The 19,322-nt window shown below is 48.0% G+C and overlaps 1 protein-coding gene across 1 annotated transcript; it reads left to right on the top strand.

Annotated features, from left to right (window-relative positions):
• The first annotated feature begins 985 nt into the window (after window positions 1-985).
• Window positions 986-18,952, top strand: LOC143284946 (metabotropic glutamate receptor 2-like). Its single transcript, XM_076592108.1, has 7 exons — window positions 986-1,360; window positions 1,511-2,272; window positions 6,880-7,197; window positions 10,119-11,753; window positions 13,714-14,022; window positions 15,074-15,352; window positions 18,401-18,952. Exons 1-7 carry the CDS (start codon window positions 986-988, stop codon window positions 18,950-18,952), a joined length of 4,230 nt encoding a protein of 1,409 aa, XP_076448223.1.
• The last annotated feature ends 370 nt before the right edge of the window (window positions 18,953-19,322 follow it).

Genomic DNA, 19,322 nt, shown 5'->3' with positions numbered 1-19,322 from the left:
GTACTGCAGCAGATGTTCTGTTGTCTGGCTGTCTGTTCTGCAGGGGGACTGCTCTATGTCGCCGATACGGAGTTTCGTGAAAAGGTGGTGTTTCAGGCGGTTGTGGCCTGTCCTGAGCCTGAAAAATGGCTACCTGCTTTCGACGAGTCAGCAGGTAGTACGGGTCTGCTCTGTTGTGGCGTGGATGCTGCTGCTTCCATTTGTTCTGCAGCTTGGTCTTAATGATATTCCTGGTTGATACGATTGGCTGATTTTGACAGGGGAAAATTAATGTATCTTCAGATAGATTCACTGCATTTTTACCGGTGGTGGAATTAAATAATTAGATATATAGATAGATATATATATATATAGATAGATAAATCATTTCCTCCCTTTCCCAAAATGTCTGTTTAAAGCAGTACAACACAGCATACATACCCCCCCAACACAGCAAAATTCTTCTTCGTATATCCACATCTGCCTGCGTGCGCACGCTCGCACGCGCGTGTATCTATGTAGCGTGCGTGTGTTGTGTGTACGTGAGCGGCCGAGCGCACATGAAAATAATTGCATGCAAAACACACACACACACACACACACACACACACACACACACACACACACACACACACACACACACACACACCGTCATCCCCGATTCTCACACAGGTCTGTATGTCACAGGTCCACAGACACACGCACACCACCATGGACCTCCTTCCCATGCACCTCCTTCTACCTCCACAACAACGACGACGACGACAAAGACGACGACGACGAGGAAAAGAAGGACGCCTCATCATCATCATCACCAGGAAGATCCCCCTGCCAGATGACGACACGCACCGTCAGAGTCCTGGAAGCCCTGTCTGACGCCTTCGCCCACGTGGGGGCTGACGTCATGACACGCGGCGCCTACAGAACGACGTCATCATCATCATCACCATCATCATCATCATCATCACCATCATCGTCGTCGTCGTCGTCACCTGGCAACGGTTCTATGGACGTGGAGGGGTACCCTTCTCCCTTGCAGCAGTTCTTGCAGGGAGGAGAGTATGTTGGTGTGGCGGGGAGGCGTCAGCGAAACTTCGACGTCGTTGTCTTGGTAGAGAAGAATGGCGGCGATGACGCTGCGGTGCCGGTCGTTGATGATGATGATGATGATGATGATGATGACGCCGACGATGTGGAGATCTTCGACACCGTCGCTTTCCCTCGCTCGCTCCTCGCCCGGCGGGACGTCCTCGCCGGGAACACCTGCCAGGTGGATTGCCACCTTTGTGACGTGTGCGTTCCGGAAGTGACGTCATCTCGAAAGGTCATGTTGTCGTCGGGCGCGGAAGAGGCGTCACTGGTGATCGTGGGGCTGTTCCCTGTCAGTCAACCCAGCGGCGTGGAGGAAGGGGAGGAGGAGGAGGGGGGGAGGAGGAGGAGGAGGATGGGAGAGGAGGTGAGGTGTGGTGTGGAGAATTCTGAAGGTCTGGAAGCTGCCCACCTCTTCCTCAACTCGTTGGAGACGTTCCAGGAGAGGCAGCAGCAGCAGCAGCAGCAGCAGCAGCAGCAGGAGGGCAACAACAGCAGCTTCCCCAACATCACTCTGGGCGCCTTCGTCCTGGACACATGCGGGAGCAAAGACCTCGCTCTCTCCCTTCAGCGAGACATCCAGGCCTGCCGCGCCTCGTACACAGACGCCTTTGATCGAGACGTAACCATCCACCCTTCCCGAGTCGTCGCCTACGTGGAGTTTAAAAACTACGGCGACGACAGCGACGCGTCCACCAAACCTGTGATGAAGATCACTGACGAGGAGTACTCCATGGCTGCGGATTCCTACGTGAGGTATCTTCAGTTCATGGCGGATATTTTAACCGCCGTTCGTTGGACGTACCTGAAAGTGGTTCTCCATGATCAAGACGTCCTCCGCTCTGAGTTTCATCAAGTTTTACAGTCGCGGGGATTGTGCGTAGCGGATGAAATCCTTATCCGTGACAAGAACAACGTCAGCGTCGCTGCAGCAACTTCCCGCTTGATAACGAAAGATGCCTCAGCTGTCTTGTTTCTCACTGACCATCCTACGACTCTGAGAATTCTGGAGGGGGTACACTCGGAAAACTCCAGCGTCAGACTCAACTACGTGTTCATGCCGTGGAACTCGGACGTGACGGCGGCCATCCCCCAGTCGTACTCTATCGACACAGCCATTGTCACTCAGCCTGTCCTCCCCGACGACTTTCACTTCCCTGTCTCCCGGGATCACCCTGACCCCTGGCGAGGGACGCTGGAGAAAGTGTGTATTGTTGTTGTTGTTGTTGTGTTTGTGGTGTGGTGTGGTGTGTGTTGTATTTGTGGTGTGGTGTAGTGTGTTTGTGGTGTGTTTGTGGTGTGGTGTTGTGTTGTGGTGTGGTGTGGTGTAGTGTGTTTGTGGTGTGTTTGTGGTGTGGTGTGTTGTGTTGTATTGTGGTGTGGTGTAGTGTGTTTGTGGTGTGTTTGTGGTGTGGTGTTGTGTTGTGGTGGTGTGTGGTGTGGTGCGGTGTGTTGTGGTGTGGTGTGGTGTGTTGTAGTGTGTTTGTGGTGTGGTGTTGTGTTGTGGTGGTGTGTGGTGTGGTGCGGTGTGTTGTGGTGTGGTGTGGTGTGTTGTAGTGTGTTTGTGGTGTGTTTGTGGTGTGGTGTTGTGTTGTGGTGGTGTGTGGTGTGGTGCGGTGTGTTGTGGTGTGGTGTGGTGTGTTGTATTGTAGTGTGGTGTAGTGTGTGGTGTGGTGCGGTGTGTTGTGGTGTGGTGTGGTGTAGTGTATTTGTGTCGTGTTTGTGTTGTGGTGCAGTGTGTGTTGTTGTGGTGTGTGGTGTGGTGCGATGTGGTGGGTTGTGTTGTGTTTGTGGTGTGGTGTGGTGTGGTGTGGTGTGTGTTGTTGTGTTTGTGGTGTGGTGTGGTGTGGTGTGTGTTGTTGTGTTTGTGGTGTGGTGTGGTGTGGTGTGTGTTGTTGTGTTTGTGGTGTGGTGTGGTGTGTGTTGTGGTGTGGTGTGGTGTGTGTTGTGGTGTGGTGTGGTGTGTGTTGTGGTGTAGTGTGTGTTGTTGTGGTGTGTGGTGTGCTGCGGTGTGGTGTGGTGTGTTGTGTTTGTGGTGTGGTGTGGTGTGGTGTGTGTTGTAGTGGTGTGTGGTGTGCTGCAATGTGGTGTGGTGTGTTGTGCTGTGTTGTGTTGTGTGTTCTTTTCTTCCATTAATGCTCAGCGGTCCTAACTTCGACCATTACTAACATTTTCTGGTACACGACCAACATCGACTTGCCGATGACTCTGTCGTGGTTTATGCATGCTGGGTATTTTCGTGTCTCCATAACCCACCGAACACTGACATGGGTTACAGGATCTTTAACGTGCGTATTTGATCTTCTGCGTGTGTTGACCTGGGAGATCGGAAAAATCTCCACCCTTTACCCACCAGGCGCTGTTTCCGTGATTCGAACCTCAGATTGAAAGTCCAACGCTTAAACCACTCGGCTATTGCGCCTGTCGTGTTGTGGTGGTGTATGGTGTGGTGTGGTGTGCTGTGCTGTGCTGTGCTGTGTTGTGTTGCATTATATTTGTATTGCATTGTTGTATTGCATTGTGTTGTTGCATTGTGTTGTTGTATAGTATTGTGTTGTGTTATATTGTGTTGTTTTTGTAGTTGTATTTCGTTGTGTTGTTTTTGAATTGTATTGTGTTGTGTTGTATTGCAGTACATTATATTGTGTTGTGTTGTATTGTGTTGCGTTGTATTGTGTTGGTTTGTATTGTGTTGTGTTGTGCTTTATCATATTGTATTGCGTTGAATTATAAACAGTCGTGTCCGACTATGACCATCAGAACAACAGAGGAGGTAACTGCTGTCCTAACTATCTGGGCCAGAATTTGATTATAGTGGGGAGTGTCTTGCCCAAGTTACATCCCCACTCTCTCGGCCAAGAGAGTTTTAGGACAGTCGACGTTGGGGATGGTTCACAAAGGGCCAAGTAGCCCCCCAAGGCTGCAGCACCAAGAGCCAGTAGTATCTTGCCTCCTAGTTTGACAGCCATAGTCCTTCACTGTACTGTGTTGAATTGTGTTGTGTTGTGTTGTATTGTATTGTATTGCATTGTATTGTATTGTATTAAATCGTATTGCATTGTATTACATTGCGTTGCGTTGCGTTGTATTGTATTGTATTGTATTGTATTGTATTGTATTGTCACAACAGATTTCTCTGTGTGAAATTCGAGTTGCTCTTCTCCAGAGAGAGAGTGTTGCTACATTGACAGCGCCACTTTTTTTTTCCTTTCTGTTTCTGCTTGCAAGTGCATTTGATTTCCTTTCTGTGTGTGTGTGTGTGTGTGTGTGTGTGTGTGTGTGTGTGTGTGTGTGTGTGTGTGTGTGTGTGTGTGTGTGTGTGTGTGTGTGTGTGTGTGTGTGTGTGTGTGTGTGTGTGTGTGTGTGTGTGTGTGTGTGTGTCTGCGTGTGTGTGTGTGTGTGTGTGTGTGTGTGTGTGTGTGTGTGTGTGTCTGTGTGTCTGTGTCTGTGTGTGCATGAAGAAATCCCACTCTGACATAAATAACTTATATATATATATATTTCGTATTTCGTGTTAGTATTTCGTATTTCTCTTTTTCTTGTCACAACAGATTTCTCTGTGTGAAATTCGGGCTGCTCTCTCCTCAGGGAGAGAGAGCGCGTCGCTACACTGAGAGCGCCACCCTTTTTTTCTCTTTTATTTTTTTTTTTTTTCCTGCGTGCTGTTTTATTTGCTTTTTCCTATACATGCACTCAAGTTGTTGGGTTATGCTGCGGATCATTCAGCTACGTTCTCAGCGGGTATGTTTTCGAGAATAATCATGGGCTTTATTCGTCCGAATGCATCTGTGACGCCTCCTTGAGAAAATTTATGTGGGAGCTGTGTCTGATGAGGGGGTTGATGTCCATGAATTGTTCGTTTGGCGTTCCCACTGAACTAATGTGTTCTGCAGTCTCTGTATTCTGGGTTCTCTGTTGTTCTGAGTTATCTGCGGTCTGTTTTCTCTGTGTTCTGAGTTCTCTGTGTTCTGAGTTATCTGTGTTCTGTTTTCTCTGTATTCTGAGTTTTCTGTATTCTGAGTTATATGTGCTCTGTATTCTGTGTTCTCAGCATTCTGTATTGTCTGTATTCTGTGTTCTCTGTATTCTGTATTCTCTGTGTTCTGTATTCTCTGTATTCTGCATTCTCTTTATTCTGTATTCTGGGTTTTCTGTATTCTCTGTATTTCTGTATTCTCTGCATTCTGTATTCTCTGCATTCTGTATTCTCTGTGTTCTGTATTCTCTGTATTCTGCATACTTTGTATTCTGTATTCTGGATTATATGTATTGTGTATTATCTGTATTCTAGTTCTCTGTGTTCTGTGGTCTCTGTATTCTGTATTCTCTTTATTCTGTATTCTGGGTTATCTGTATTCTCGATCTCTGTATTTCTGTGTTCTCTGTATTCTGTATTCTCTGTGTTCGGTATTCTCTGTATTCTCTGTATTCTGTATTCTCTGTATTCTGTATTCTCTGTATTCTGTATTCTCTGTATTCTGTATTCTCTGTATTCTGTATTCTCTGTATTATGGGTTATCTGTATCCTCTGTATTCTGCATTCTCTGTGTTCTGTATCCTCTGTGTTCTGTATCCTCTGTATTCTGCATTCTCTGTGTTCTGCATTCTCTGTGTTCTGTATTCTCTGTGTACTGTATTATCTGTATTCTGGGTTATCTGTATTCTCTGTATTCTGCGTTCTCTGTGTTCTGTATTCTCTGTGTACTGTATCCTCTGTATTCTGCATTCTCTGTGTTCTGTATTCTCTGTGTACTGTATTATCTGTATTCTGGGTTATCTGTATTCTCTGTATTCTGCATTCTCTGTGTTCTGTATTCTCTGTGTACTGTATTCTCTGTATTCTGGGTTATCTGTATTCTCTGTATTCTGCATTCTCTGTGTTCTGTATTCTCTGTGTACTGTATTATCTGTATTCTGGGTTATCTGTATTCTCTGTATTCTGCATTCTCTGTGTTCTGTATTCTCTGTGTACTGTATTCTCTGTATTCTGGGTTATCTGTATTCTCTGTATTCTGTATTCTGTATTCTCTGTATTCTGGGTTATCTGTATTCTGTATTCTCTGTATTATGTGTTCTCTGTATTCGGCATTCTCTGTATTCTGGGTTATCTGTATTCTCTGTATTCTGGGTTATCTGTATTCTCTGTATTCTGGGTTATCTGTATTCTGTATTCTCTGCATTCTGTATTCTCTGTGTTCTGTATTCTCCGTATTCTGCATTCTTTGTATTCTGTATTCTGGATTATATGTATTTTGTATTATCTGTGTTCTGAGTTCTCTGTATTCTGAGTTCTCTGTGTTCTGTTTTCTCTGTATTTCTGTATTCTCTGTATTCTGTATTCTCTGTGTTCTGTAGTCTCTGTGTTCTGCATTCTCTGTATTCTGCATTCTTTGTATTCTGTATTCTGGATTATATGTATTCTGTATCCTCTGTATTCTGCATTCTCTGTGTTCTGTATTTTCCGTGTTCTGTATTCTCTGTATTCTGGGTTATCTATATTCTCTGTATTATGTGTTATCTGTATTCTCTGTATTCTCTGTATTATGTGTTATCTGTATTCTCTGTATTCTGGGTTATCTATATTCTCTGTATTCTCTGTATTATGTGTTATCTGTATTCTCTGTATTCTGTGTTCTCTGTATTCGGCATTCTCTGTATTCGGCATTCTATATTATCTGTGTTCTGCATTCACTGTGTTCTGAGTTCTCTGTGTTCTGCATTCTCTGTATTCTCTTTATTCTCTGGTGTTCTCTGTATTCTGCATTCTCTGTATTCTGTATTATCTGTGTTCTGCATTCTTTGTGTTCTGAGTTCTTTGTATTCTTTGGTGTAAAAAAACAACAACAACAGGTGTTCACGAACCAGTCCTCTCGCCTCAAGGGCCTCTCCCTGGTACCTCTGGCCGTGGACAACCTCCTGAGGTCCCTGGAGGAGGTGTACAGGGCTCTGTGCCCACAGACCCCGGGGGTCTGCTCAGCCATGGAGGATCTGGACAAGCTCAAGGACCGGCTCGTTGGAGTCTCCAGGAGGGGTGCGGCGGCGACTGAGAAAGAGGAAGAAGGGTCCTCGGTTGCTGAGGCAGAGCTGGAGTTGGATGTGTTCGCTCTCCGAGGACGTAGCAGAGTGAAGGTGAGGTTTGTGGTCGGTGGTGGTGGATGATGTGGATGGTTGAAGGGGGGGCGGGGGGGGGGGGAGAAAGGGGAAGGGGGGGGTCCGGGTGGGTGGATGCTTGTGGGGGGGGTGGGTGGGGGGGTGGGTAGGGGTGGGAAGGAGGACTATGTGTTGTTGGTGGGGCGGGTTGGTGGATTGGATGATGATAGATGTGTGTGTGTGTGTGGGGGGGGGAGGGTTAGGGGGAGGGGAGATAAGTGTGTGGTGTGTGTGTGTGTGTGTGTGTGTGTGGATTGGGTTGAAGGTGTGTGTGTGTGTGCGTGTGTGCGCGTGCGCGCGCGCGCGTGTTTGTGTGTGTGTGTGTGTGTGTGTGTGTTTGAATGGTTATGTGGGTAGGGTGGAAGAAGAATGCGTGAGAGAGAGAGAGAGAGAGTGTGTGTGTGTGTATCTGTTTCTGTGTGTGTGTGTGTGTCTGTGTGTGCACCTGTGTGTGTGTGTGTGCTCGCGCACGCGCAAGCGTGTTTGTATGTGGTTGTGGTTGTGGTAGTAGTAGTAGTAGTGGTGGTGGTAGTTGCAGCAGTAGCAGTAGCAGCAGCAGTAGTAGTAGTAGTAGTCTTCAGTTTTGCGTCTTTCCGTACCAGGTGATGTTGGGACAGAAAAATGTGGAACATGGGAACTGGACGGGTTACTGTGGGAAGGGAGGGGAAGGGTGTTTGCTCGAGTCGAGAGAGAGAGAGTGAGAGAGAGAGAGAGAGAGAGAGAGAGAAAGAAAGAGAGTGAGAGAGAAAGATAGTGAGAGAGAGAGTTAGAGAGAGAAAGAGAGTGAGAAAGAGAGAGTGAGAGAGAGAGTGAGAGAGAAAGATAGTGAGAGAGTGAGAGAGAGAGAGTGAGAGAGAGAAAGAGAGTGAGAAAGAGAAAGTGAGAGAGAGAGTGAGAGAGAGAGAGAGTCAGAGAGTCACAGAGAAAGAGAGAGAGTGAGAAAGAGAGTGAGAGAGAGAGAAAGAGAGAGAGTGAGAGAGAGTGAGAGAAAGAGAGAGAAAGAGTGAGAGAGAGAGTGAGAAAGAGAGAGAGAAAGATAGTGAGAGAGAGTGAGAACGAGAGAGAGTGTGAGAGAGAGTGAGAGAGAGTGAGAGAGTGAGAGAGAAAGAGTGAGAGAGAGTGAGAGAGAGAGAGTGAGAAAGAGAATGAGAGAGAGAAAGAGAGTGAGAGACAGTGAGAGAGAGTGAGAGAGAAAGAGTGAGAGAGAGAGAGTGAGAGAGAGAGTGTGAGAGAGAGTGAGAGAGAGTGAGAGAGAGAAAGAGTGAGAGAGAGTGAGAGAGGGTGAGAGAGAGAAAGAGAGTGAGAGAGAAAGAGTGAGTGAGTGTGTGTGAGTGTGTGTATGTATGTGTGTGTGTGTGTGTGTGTGTGTGTAGTACTAGTAGTAGCTGCGGCAGCACCAGCAGCACTAGAAGTCTTCACTTCTTCAGCGTCTGTCATCTCCAGGTGATACAAAATAATTATCAGGACGCAAAAATGTGTGGAACAGTGGTCCTGGAGGGGAGATGGTGGGATTGGAATTTTTGCGCGCGCGCGTGCGTGCGAGAGAGAGAGAGAGAGAGTGTGTGTGTGTGTCTGTGTGTGTGTGTCTGTGTCTGTGTCTGTCTGTGTGTGTGTGTGTGTGTGTGTCTCTGTGTGTGTGTGTGTGTGTGTGTGTGTGTGTGTGTGTGTGTGTGTGTTTGTGTGTGTGTGTGTGTGTGTGTGTGTGTCTGTGTGTGTGTGTGTCTGTGTGTGTGTTTGCGTGTGTGTGTGTGTGTGTGTGGAGGGGTGGGAGGAACGTCATGCAATCATTGGTTTGGTGGTTGTTAGGAAACAGTTCCGAAACTTGGTGATGTTCCTCAACCCCCCACCCCCACCCCACCCCCACCCACCCCACCCACCCCCCCACGCCCCCACTAACTTTTTAGGCCATAGGTTTTTTGTGGTTTTTTTTTTTTTTTTTTTTTTTTTTGTCGTGCCTGAAGGTATGGTCGCCGTGGTGGTGCTCATTTTATCGTGAACAACAGGGTCGTTGACAACACTGGTTGGGATGAGATGAACCTGTTGGCAAGGATTTAGCGTTGTTGTTGTTGTTGTTTCTGCTGCTGCTGCTGCTGCTGTTATTGTTGTTGTTCAGTGTGGGTTTTTTTTATGTTTTTGTTGTTGTTTTTTTCGGGAAGGGGGGGGGGGAAATGGCTGTTCGATTAGTCAGGATGTGTGGATGTGGGGTGGTGAGAGAGGTGTACGTACGTGTATGTAGGAGGGTGTGTGTGTGTGTGTGTGCGTGTGCGTGTGTGTGTGTATGTGTGTGTGTGTGTGTGTGTATGTGTGTGTGTGTGTGTGTGTGTGCGCGCGTTGTTGATGTTTGATTTCCAGCGTTCAAATCTTGCTTGGTTGATTGTTTGGTTGTTTGATTACTTGCTTTGGCTGGTTGAACGGTTGGGTGAGTGTTTGTTTCAAGGTGATTTCGTTGGTTGGATATTAATTAATTTAGGTGGGTGAACGTATTTTCGAGAAAACTATTTGATGGCTCACTAAGTAGTTCAGAGCTTGTATAATAGCAATTAGCTCAGCTGTGAATATGGAAAGATGTTTTCCAATAAAGTAAGATTTTTCAACTTTAAAGGCAGGAATATAGAAAGCCGCACCAGCATTTTTGTCATCAAGAACAGATCCATCTGTAAATATATGGAGATGATTCTGATATTTTTCTGTTATATGAATTCTGGCAGTACTTGTCGTGATATTGATGTTTTCTTCCTTTTTTGTTTGTGTGTGTGTGGCAGACAGTTTCTGCCTGCATCACGTGTTTCTCTCTCTTCCCGTTAAATACCCTGTATGGCTATGTGTGTATCTGTCTCTGCCACAATGGCCGTACAAACGCTATGCGACCTTGAACTTTTCAATCTCTCCTGTGCTTTCAGATCGGCGAGGTGGACGTGCAGTCCAGGGTGCACATGAACAAGGTCAGCATCCAGGACATGCCCGCCTCGGAGTGCCCGGGATGGTGTCCGCGGTGTCTCAGCTGTCAGACTTCCCAGGGAACAACGTCCTCAGCTCCTGCCCAGTCCGCCTCCACTCCCACGTCCTTGCACTCCCTGAAGAGATCGCCCGCACAGGGATCTTCAGGTTCTCACCAGCAACAAGAGCGATCCTCACAGAGAGTTCACCATCCAGTCATCACCATCCCTGGAGACGTGCTCATCGCCGGCATCTTCCCCGTCCACCAAGCTGGCCGGGAGTCTTTCACCTGCGGAGACCTGGTGGAGTCGCTGGAGGAGAGGCGGGTGGAGGAGGCCTTCCTGTTCGCCGTGGACACGGCCAAGAAGAGGTACGCCGGGCTGCTGCCGGGCGTGGAGATCGGGGGGGTCCTGCTGGACTCGTGTTCCAACCTGGGCACGGCCTTGCACCACCTGGGGCAGTTCGAAACGTGCGAGACGAACATGCAGTTCGGGGTCAGCGCTGGTGATGATGATGACGATGACCACGACCACAACGACCCCAACCCGCCGTTCTTCAGCCCGGCCCAGGTGGTGGGCTACGTCCTTCAGGACTCTTTCGACACGGCGTCAGTCCTTAAGGACACGGTTGACGGCTTGAACAAGATGGCCGCGGTCACGTCTTTGCGAGGGATGAGGACGAAGAAGGAGGAGGGGAATCTAGGACAGGGCTTCCCGGACTCTCCGGAACGCGTGACGGTGGAGGCGATCTTCGCCCTGTTCCGCGAGTTCTCCTGGAGCCACGCCGCCATCCTGACTTCCGGGGGGGAGGAGTTCATGAACACGGCGGAGTACTTCCTCGACGAGGCCGGTTACCGCGGGGTGTGCGTGGTGCGATACCTCCAGCTGATCCCCGGAGCCAGCAACGTGCGGAGGGTGGCTGAGATCCTGTCCGAAGCTTCTTCTTCCTCCTCCTCCTCCTCCTCCGCCGCCGCCGCCGCTTTTGTCCCTGTCCTGCTCTTCCTGTCACGTGACGACGCCGTGGCGCTGTTCCGGGACCGGGAGGTCGGGGCGGTGACCCGGCCCTGGCTGGTGTCCATGATCGGCGACGACTGGCTGTCCACGGTGGGCATCAACATCCCCCTGGGCGCCCTCCTGCTGGACGTGCAGGGCAAGATCAACGACGACTTCCAGGTTTTCCTGGAGCAGTTCAACACCTACACCCAGGTCCCTCTCTCCCCCTGGTGGAGGGACTACCTGGAGATCCGCATGGGATGTCGGACGTCTCACGGTGAGGGGGGTCGTCGTCCTCCGTCAGGGGAGCTCTGCCGGGAGAACCCTCTGCTCACGGGGCCCATGTTCCCCTCCGCCGCCGCCTCACGCGTGATCCGAGGCGTGGACTCCGTGCTGCACGCGCTCGACGCGCGCTACAAGAGCAGGTGCCCTGCCGACTCCTCGCGCGGCATCTGCGCGAACCTCTCGCGCGACATCACGGAGGGCAGGTTGAGCCTGTCTGGAGCCAGCTTCATGTACGAGGAAGGGATGGTCAGCTTCGATGACCACGGGGACCTGGAGGTCTCGCTGTCCGTGGTCAGCTACCAGCCTGGACAGCTAGTCATGGTGAGGCTGTGGTCTGCTATGCTCTGTGTTTTTTTGTTTTTTCTTTTGTTTTTTTTTGCTTTGTTTCTTTCGCTCATCTGCCGATAGAGAAAGTCCATAAGGTGGTCTGTCTGGGTTCTTCTTCTTCTTTTTCTTCTTCTTCTTCTGTGTTCGTGAGCTGCAACTCCCACGTTCATTCGTATGTACACGAGTGAGCTTTTACGTGTATAACCGTTCTTACCCCTCCAATGTAGGCAGCCATACTCCGCTTTCAGTGGGGTGTATTCTGGGTATGTTCTTGTTTCCATAACCCACCGAACGCTGACATGGATTACAGGATCTTTAACGTGCGTAATTGATCTTCTGCTTGCGTGTACACACGAAGGGGGTTCAGGCACTAGCAGGTCTGCACATGTTATGTTGACCTGGGAGATCGTAAAATCACCACCCTTTACCCACCAGGCGCCGTCGCCGGGATTCGAACTCGGAGCCCCCAGGTTGAAAAGTCCAACAACGCTTTAACCACTCGCGCCCGTCTGTCTAGGTTCCAATCCAGCTTTCGTCCTATGAATGAATGAATGATATGGATACTTACATAGCGCCTCTCCTCGATCGGCAGCAAGCTCCAAACGCTCTACAAACTCGGGGTGATTCGCACAGCAGTCTGCCTTACTTTGGTAGTGCTGACTGACAACTGGCTGTCGTCGGGCGCTCATCATTCTTTTCGTCCTGTGTCATTCGACGGGCGCAATAGCCAAGTGGTTAAAGCGTTGGACTGTCAGTCTGAGGGTCCCGGGTTCGAATCAGGGTGTCGGCGCCTAGTGGGTGAAGGGTGGAGATTTTTACGATCTCCCAGGTCAACATATGTGCAGACCTGCTTAGTGCCTGAACCCCCTTCGTGTGTATATGCAAGCAGAAGATCAAATACGCACGTTAAAGATCTTGTAATCCATGTCAGCGTTCGGTGGGTTATGGAAACAAGAACATAACCAGCATGCACACCCCCGAAAACGGAGTATGGCTGCCTACATGGCGGGGTAAAAACGGTCATACACGTAAAAGCCCACTCGTGTGCATACGAGTGAACGCTGAAGAAGGAAAAGTCCTGTGTCATTCAATCAGATTTCAGGCAATTACACTTACACTCAGGCAGACATGTAACATTGTACGTGTATGACCGTTTGGTTTACTTACCCCCCGCCATGTAGGCAGCCATACTCCGTTTTCGGGGTTGTGCATGCTGGGTATGTTTTTGTTTCCATAACCCACCTTCCTTTCTCCGAAGCTTGACTGCAAAAATCAAAACCTGAGCGCCTAGTCGTTCGGATGAGACGATAAATCCGAGGCCCCGTGTGCATGCAGCACAGCACTTGGCGCACTGAAAAAGAACCCATGGCAACAAGAGTGGTAAAATCTTGTGGAAGAAATTCATTCTGATCTGTACATGAATATATTTTGCATGCACTCAAGGCCTGACTGAGCTTGTTGAGTTATGCTGCTGAGCAGGTATCTGCCTAGCAGATGTGGTGTAGTGTATATGGATTTGTCTGAATGCAGTGATGCCTTCTTGAGAAACTGAAAGTGAAACTTTGCTTTACATGACTTTGTTGACTTAGCTCAGCTTATACGAGCATACATTGACATAAGCCTATAGTTGGGCCAGCAGCGAAGTCTACGTGTATTTATTTTATTACTATAGTAATTTTTTCAACCGATTTGTGCCAAGGACAACCCTTTCATTGCCGTTGGTTCTTTAACGTGCACTAACTGCACAAGACCTCGGTTTACCATCTCCTCTGAATGACTAGACCCACAGGTTCCTTTCTTGTGAAACTGATCATTGTTTGAGATCCTTGGGAATGGATAACTGTTTATTTGGGATTGAAGTCTTGGAGAATGCATGATTGTCTGTCATGAAAACCATGATGATTCTGACAAAGCCGCCATCAATGAATTCCCTCCCATCACTTCACTTTTCCAGACCGGGACGTACCGACCCTCGGGCCTGTCAATCAACGCCTCCCTCGTCCAGTTCTTCACCCCGAGAGGACAGCCCCTGCCGCAGCCACGCCCACAAAGCCACTGCCCCGCCTGCACGTGCATCAACGTGGTGGCCAACGTCACGCAGAGCCCCGCCCCTTCCACGGGCGTGCCCACGGCGCTCGCTGATTGGCTGTGGCACGAGGAAAGGGGCGTGTTTATCCGGGAGGCCTGGGCCTGGAGCGTGCTGGCCGTGACGGTGGTTGGCGCTGTCACCGCTTTGAGTTTCATTTTCTACGTCATGTTCAAGGTTAGCTGGCTTGACTGGGAAAATAAAGGAAAAAAAAAAAAAAAAAAAAAGGTAAAGAGAAAGAAAGAACGTAAGAAAGTTGGTTGAATGTCATTTAAAACTCCTTGTGCATACTGAATTCTTCTGTACTTTGAAACCATTGAAACAGTCTTAATTCTTGAGTCTTTACACAGGAAATGCAACCCACCCCCCCCCCCCCCTAACATGGTGGAAGTAGTCATTGAACACTTTAGTACTGGTTGACTCATTTGTGTAAACAATTTGAGTATGTTATAACCCTGTGTTTAGTTTTCTTTGTGTGTGTGTGCGTGTGCGTGTGTGTGTGTGTGTGTGCGTGTGTGTGTGTGTGTGTGTGTGTGTGTGTGTGTGTGTGTGTGTGTGTGTCCGTGATAAACTTTAACATTGTCATTTTTTTCTTGACATAGTTGTCTGCCAATACCACTTTTGGATTGAACATGGTGGGGAAAAGTCTAGACAGTCATGCCAGTAATAAGGTTCTAAGTCTTCCGGATTAAGCTGTATTTCCGGATCATTAACGCTTTATTTCGTTGAAGCCCGTTCCGGATCCGAAAACACCACATTACCACTTCCCATTTACCGGGACGTAGGCTATGTTTGGAAAAAAAAAAAAGACGGCATGACCCCGTTTTTCTTGTTCGCAATGAAAAGAAAAGAAATACAAATTCTGGACAGAATACATACAGTGACACTAACGACACCATCAACGTGTTTACTGCATATGAATATTTTAACGTGGTTACTGAATTAACTAGAATGAACATGAAAGAGAAATTGAATGAACTGGGTTGTAGTTTCTGTCAGCCTCGAACTCGAAGATGCAGATCTGGAGAAAACGGTTACATGTTGCAGTGTGCTTGAGGCGATGGCAACGTCTCCTTGGCTTTAAAGAATTTCTTACATGCCAGAGATATACCAAAATAACGTGATTTCAACAGCGTTTTCCACCTCAATACCGCATTCGATTTATCATGCTTTAGAAAAGGATCCTTCAATGTTAATGTATGAAGTTGTTGTTGTTCAACATCAACAGGTGTGGCAGGGAGCCCTGGCTCGTCGCTACATCGGCCTGGGGCTTCTGCTGCTACTCTCCATCACCCTCCTCTACCTCTCCTCCCTCCCCTTCCTCTTCACCCCCTCCCCGGCCGTCTGCGGGCTCCGCTACTCGCTGCCCTGCGTGGCGCTGTGCCTGTGCCTGGGCTGTGTCCTGGTGAAGCTCATGGCCCTCCAGGACTACCGGACCATCGGCCTGGGCGGGGAGCTCTCCGGGGTCAACCAGGGACTGTCCGTCTTCTTCATCGTCCTCGTGCAGGTGAGCTTCGGTTTCAGTTTCAGTTTCAGTTTCACGGAAGGTGTCAGAATCGTTTAGACGCTCGCCTGCCAATACATGAGGGCCAGGGTTCGAATCCCGCTATCACTCTTTCTCCCATGTTTGACTGGAAAATCAAACTGAGCGTCTGGTCAATCGGAGGAAACGGTACACCAAGGTCCCGTGTGCAGCACTCACTTAGCGCACGGTAAAAGAACCCATGGCAACGAAAGTGTTGCCCTCTGGCAAAAATCTGCAGAAGAAATCGACTGTGATGTTATATATATGTGTGTATATATATATATATATATATATATATATATATATATATATATGTGTGTGTGTGTGTGTGTGTGTGTGTGTGTGTGTGTGTGTGTGTGTGCATACACTCAGACCCTGACCAAGCGCGTTTGGTTACGCTGCTGGTCAGGCATCTGCCTACCAGATGTGGTGTAGCGTATATGGATTTGTCCGAAAGCAGTGACGCCTCCTTGAAAAACTGAAACCTCTCAAGGAGGCGTCACTGCGTTCGGAAAAATCCATAATATATATATATATATATATATATATATATATATATATATATATATATATATATACGCTACACCATATCTGACAGCAGAAGGTTGAGGGGGGAGGAGGAGGTGTGGTGGTGGGTGTGGACAGGAATATGTTAAAGATCTAGTCATCAACCCAATCTACATGTAATATGCAGCTTCTTCTGCGTGTGTGTGTGTGTGTGTGTGCGTGCGTGAGAGAGAGAGAGAGAGAGAGTGTGTGTGTGTGTGTGTGTGCAGTACGTGCATGTGTGAGTATGGACACGTTTTTAGATAGATATGCACTTGTATGTATCCTTCTTTCTACTGTATCTGTGTTTGTGCATGATTTTTGGAGTTATGATCGGACGTTGTTATGTACTATCCCCCCTCCCCCACCCACCCACCCCCACCACCCCCATCCACCTAATATTCCTTGTGACCCAGGTACACTTGGTAATAAAGCACATATTCTATTCTTTTCCATTCTATTCTGTGTTGGGGTGGAGATGTGAGAGGGGAAGGAGGGAGGGTGTGTGGGGGGTGTAGGAAAAACGAGAGGTGTGTGGTGGTGGGGTTGGTTCATCGTTGTGGTGTCATCGTTGTGGTGTGAATGACTGGTGCGAAAGCGCTTTGATTTGTCTCTGCACAAGATCCAGCGCTATATAAATACCATTATTATTATTATTATTATTATTATTATCCATCATCCCATCACCTTCTGAAGTTGTTTTTTTTTTTAATGGATTGTTCCGCTTTGTTATCTTTATCGACGTGTATGTTCCTTTGTGTGGGTGTGTGATTGTGGGTGTGTGTGTGTGTGTGTGTGTGTGTGTGTGTGAGTGTGTGGGTGGTTGTGTGGGTGGTTGGGTGGGTGTGTTGTGTGTGTGTGTGTGTGTGTGTGTGTGTGTGTGTGTGTTACAAAACAAAATCTGTGTTTTTTTTTGAGGGGCAAAATGTCTAGCAGAAAACTAGTCGTTTTGTCATCACCATTAAATATGTCGTCCTGCTTACCCTCACGCCTAGACACTCCCTGTCTTTGATTATTTTTTTTGTTTGTTTGTTTGTTTGGTGGAGGGTGGGAGGTCTTTTTGTTTGTTTGTTTTGGTGGAGGGTCTGAGTTTTTTTTGTTTGTGTGTTTGTTTGTTTGTTTTTGGTGGAGGGTGGGAGGTCTTTTTGTTTGTGTGTTTGTTTTGTGTTTTTTTGGTGGAGGGTGGGAGGTCTTTTTGTTTGTGTGTTTGTTTTTTTTGGTGGAGGGTGGGAGGTCTTTTTGTTTGTGTGTTTGTTTTGTGTTTTTTTGGTGGAGGGTGGGAGGTCTTTTTGTTTGTGTGTTTGTTTGTTTTGGTGGAGGGTGGGAGGTCTTTTTGTTTGTGTGTTTGTTTGTTTGGTGGAGGGTGGGAGGTCTTTTTGTTTGTGTGTTTGTTTGTTTTTTTGGTGGAGGGTGGGAGGTCTTTTTGTTTGTGTGTTTGTTTTTTTTGGTGGAGGGTGGGAGGTCTTTTTGTTTGTGTGTTTGTTTGTTTTTTTGGTGGAGGGTGGGAGGTCTTTTTGTTTGTGTGTGTGTTTGTTTTTTTGGTGGAGGGTGGGAGGTCTTTTTGTTTGTGTGTGTGTTTGTTTGTTTGGTGGAGGGTTGGAGGTCTTTTTGTTTGTGTGTGTGTTTGTTTTTTTGGTGGAGGGTGGGAGGTCTTTTTGTTTGTGTGTTTGTTTTTGTGGAGGGTGGGAGGTCTTTTTGTTTGTGTGTTTGTTTTTGTGGAGGGTGGGAGGTCTTTTTGTTTGTGTGTTTGTTTTTGTGGAGGGTGGGAGGTCTTTTTGTTTGTGTGTGTGTTTGGGTTTTTTTGGTGGAGGGTGGGAGGTCTTTTTGTTTGTGTGTTTGTTTGTTTGGTGGAGGGTGGGAGGTCTTTTTGTTTGTGTGTTTGTTTGTTTTTTTGGTGGACGGTGGGAGGTCTTTTTGTTTGTGTGTTTGTTTTGTGTTTTTTTGGTGGAGGGTTGGAGGTCTTTTTGTTTGTGTGTTTGTTTGTTTTTTTGGTGGACGGTGGGAGGTCTTTTTGTTTGTGTGTTTGTTTGGGGTTTTTTTGGTGGAGGGTGGGAGGTCTTTTTGTTTGTGTGTGTGTTTTTTTGGTGGAGGGTGGGAGGTCTTTTTGTTAGTGTGTTGTTGTTTTTTTGGTGGAGGGTGGGAGGTCTTTTTGTTTGTGTGTTTGTTTGGGTTTTTTTGGTGGAGGGTGGGAGGTCTTTTTGTTTGTGTGTTGTTGTTTTTTTGGTGGAGGGTGGGAGGTCTTTTTGTTTGTGTGTTTGTTGGTTTGGGGGCTTTTTGTTGTTGTTGGGGATGTTTTTTCTTCTTGGTTTTTTGTTGTTGTTTGTTTGTTTGTGGGTGCTTTTTTTTTTTTTTTTTTTTTTTGGTTGTTGTTGTTTTTTTTTGTGGTGGTTGTTGTTACTGGGTTGGGTTTTTTTTTATTATCCTGCTCTAACATGGTTCTGTTGGCTGCCCACCCCACACCACCACTCCCACCACCACCCACAGGTGTCGGTCAGCGTGCAGTGGTGGATCTTCCGGGGCCCCTTCCTGGAGGAGACCCCGGACCCCACGACAGGCCTCCCCAAGGTCTCCTGCCTCTTCCTCCCCAACCACCTCGCCCTCAACCTCGTCTTCGTGCTCTTCCTGCTCCTGCTCTGCGCTCTCTACAGCCTCAGCGTGCGCAAGGAGAAAAAGAACATGGGCGAGGCCAGGCTTCTCCTGGCCGGGAGCTGGGTGGTGGCGGTCCTGTGGGTGATCTGGCTGCCCGCCTTGCTGCTGCTGCCCGAGCGCTATGCCTCGCTGGTGACCTCGGCCGGAGTGCTGGGCACGGCTTCTGCTCTGCTGGTGGTGGTGTTCGTGCCCAAGGTGCGCATGGTGGCCGGCCTGAAGTACGACCTGGCCAAGAAGCAGGCCGTGAGGAACGGGTACAGCGTGGACACGGACTTCCTGTACGAGCGTCCTTACTCCCTGCCCGGGACTCTGACCTCCACCTACTCCAGCATCAGGACTTACCCCAAGAGTGTCACGGCCAATTTCGATTCTTCGCTTAGTTACTGACGCTGGTACACATTTGGGTTGGGTTAATGATGTTAGTATCACGTTGTTTAATGCTTCGATCAGGACTTAACCCAAGAGCGTCATGGCCATTTTCGATTCTTCTCTTAGTTACTGACGGACGACCTAACTGGATCATGTCCTTAAATTCGTGTTGTTGAGTGCTTGGATCAGGACTTACCCGAAGAGTGTCACGGCCGATTTCGATTCTTCGCTTTAGTTCTGACGACTTGCTCACTTATAAGAATAAGAATAAGAATAACTTTATTATCTCCAACTGGAGAAATTTGGTCAGGTGCATTATCACAACATAGACAAGTAAACAACATGGGGATCATAACTGTAAAAGTCAACAACAGCTTTTACGAATATT

The sequence above is a fragment of the Babylonia areolata genome, chromosome 8, assembly GCF_041734735.1.
Source record: "Babylonia areolata isolate BAREFJ2019XMU chromosome 8, ASM4173473v1, whole genome shotgun sequence".
Lineage (NCBI taxonomy): Eukaryota > Metazoa > Mollusca > Gastropoda > Neogastropoda > Buccinidae > Babylonia > Babylonia areolata.
This window is presented reverse-complemented; position numbering and strand designations above follow the sequence as displayed.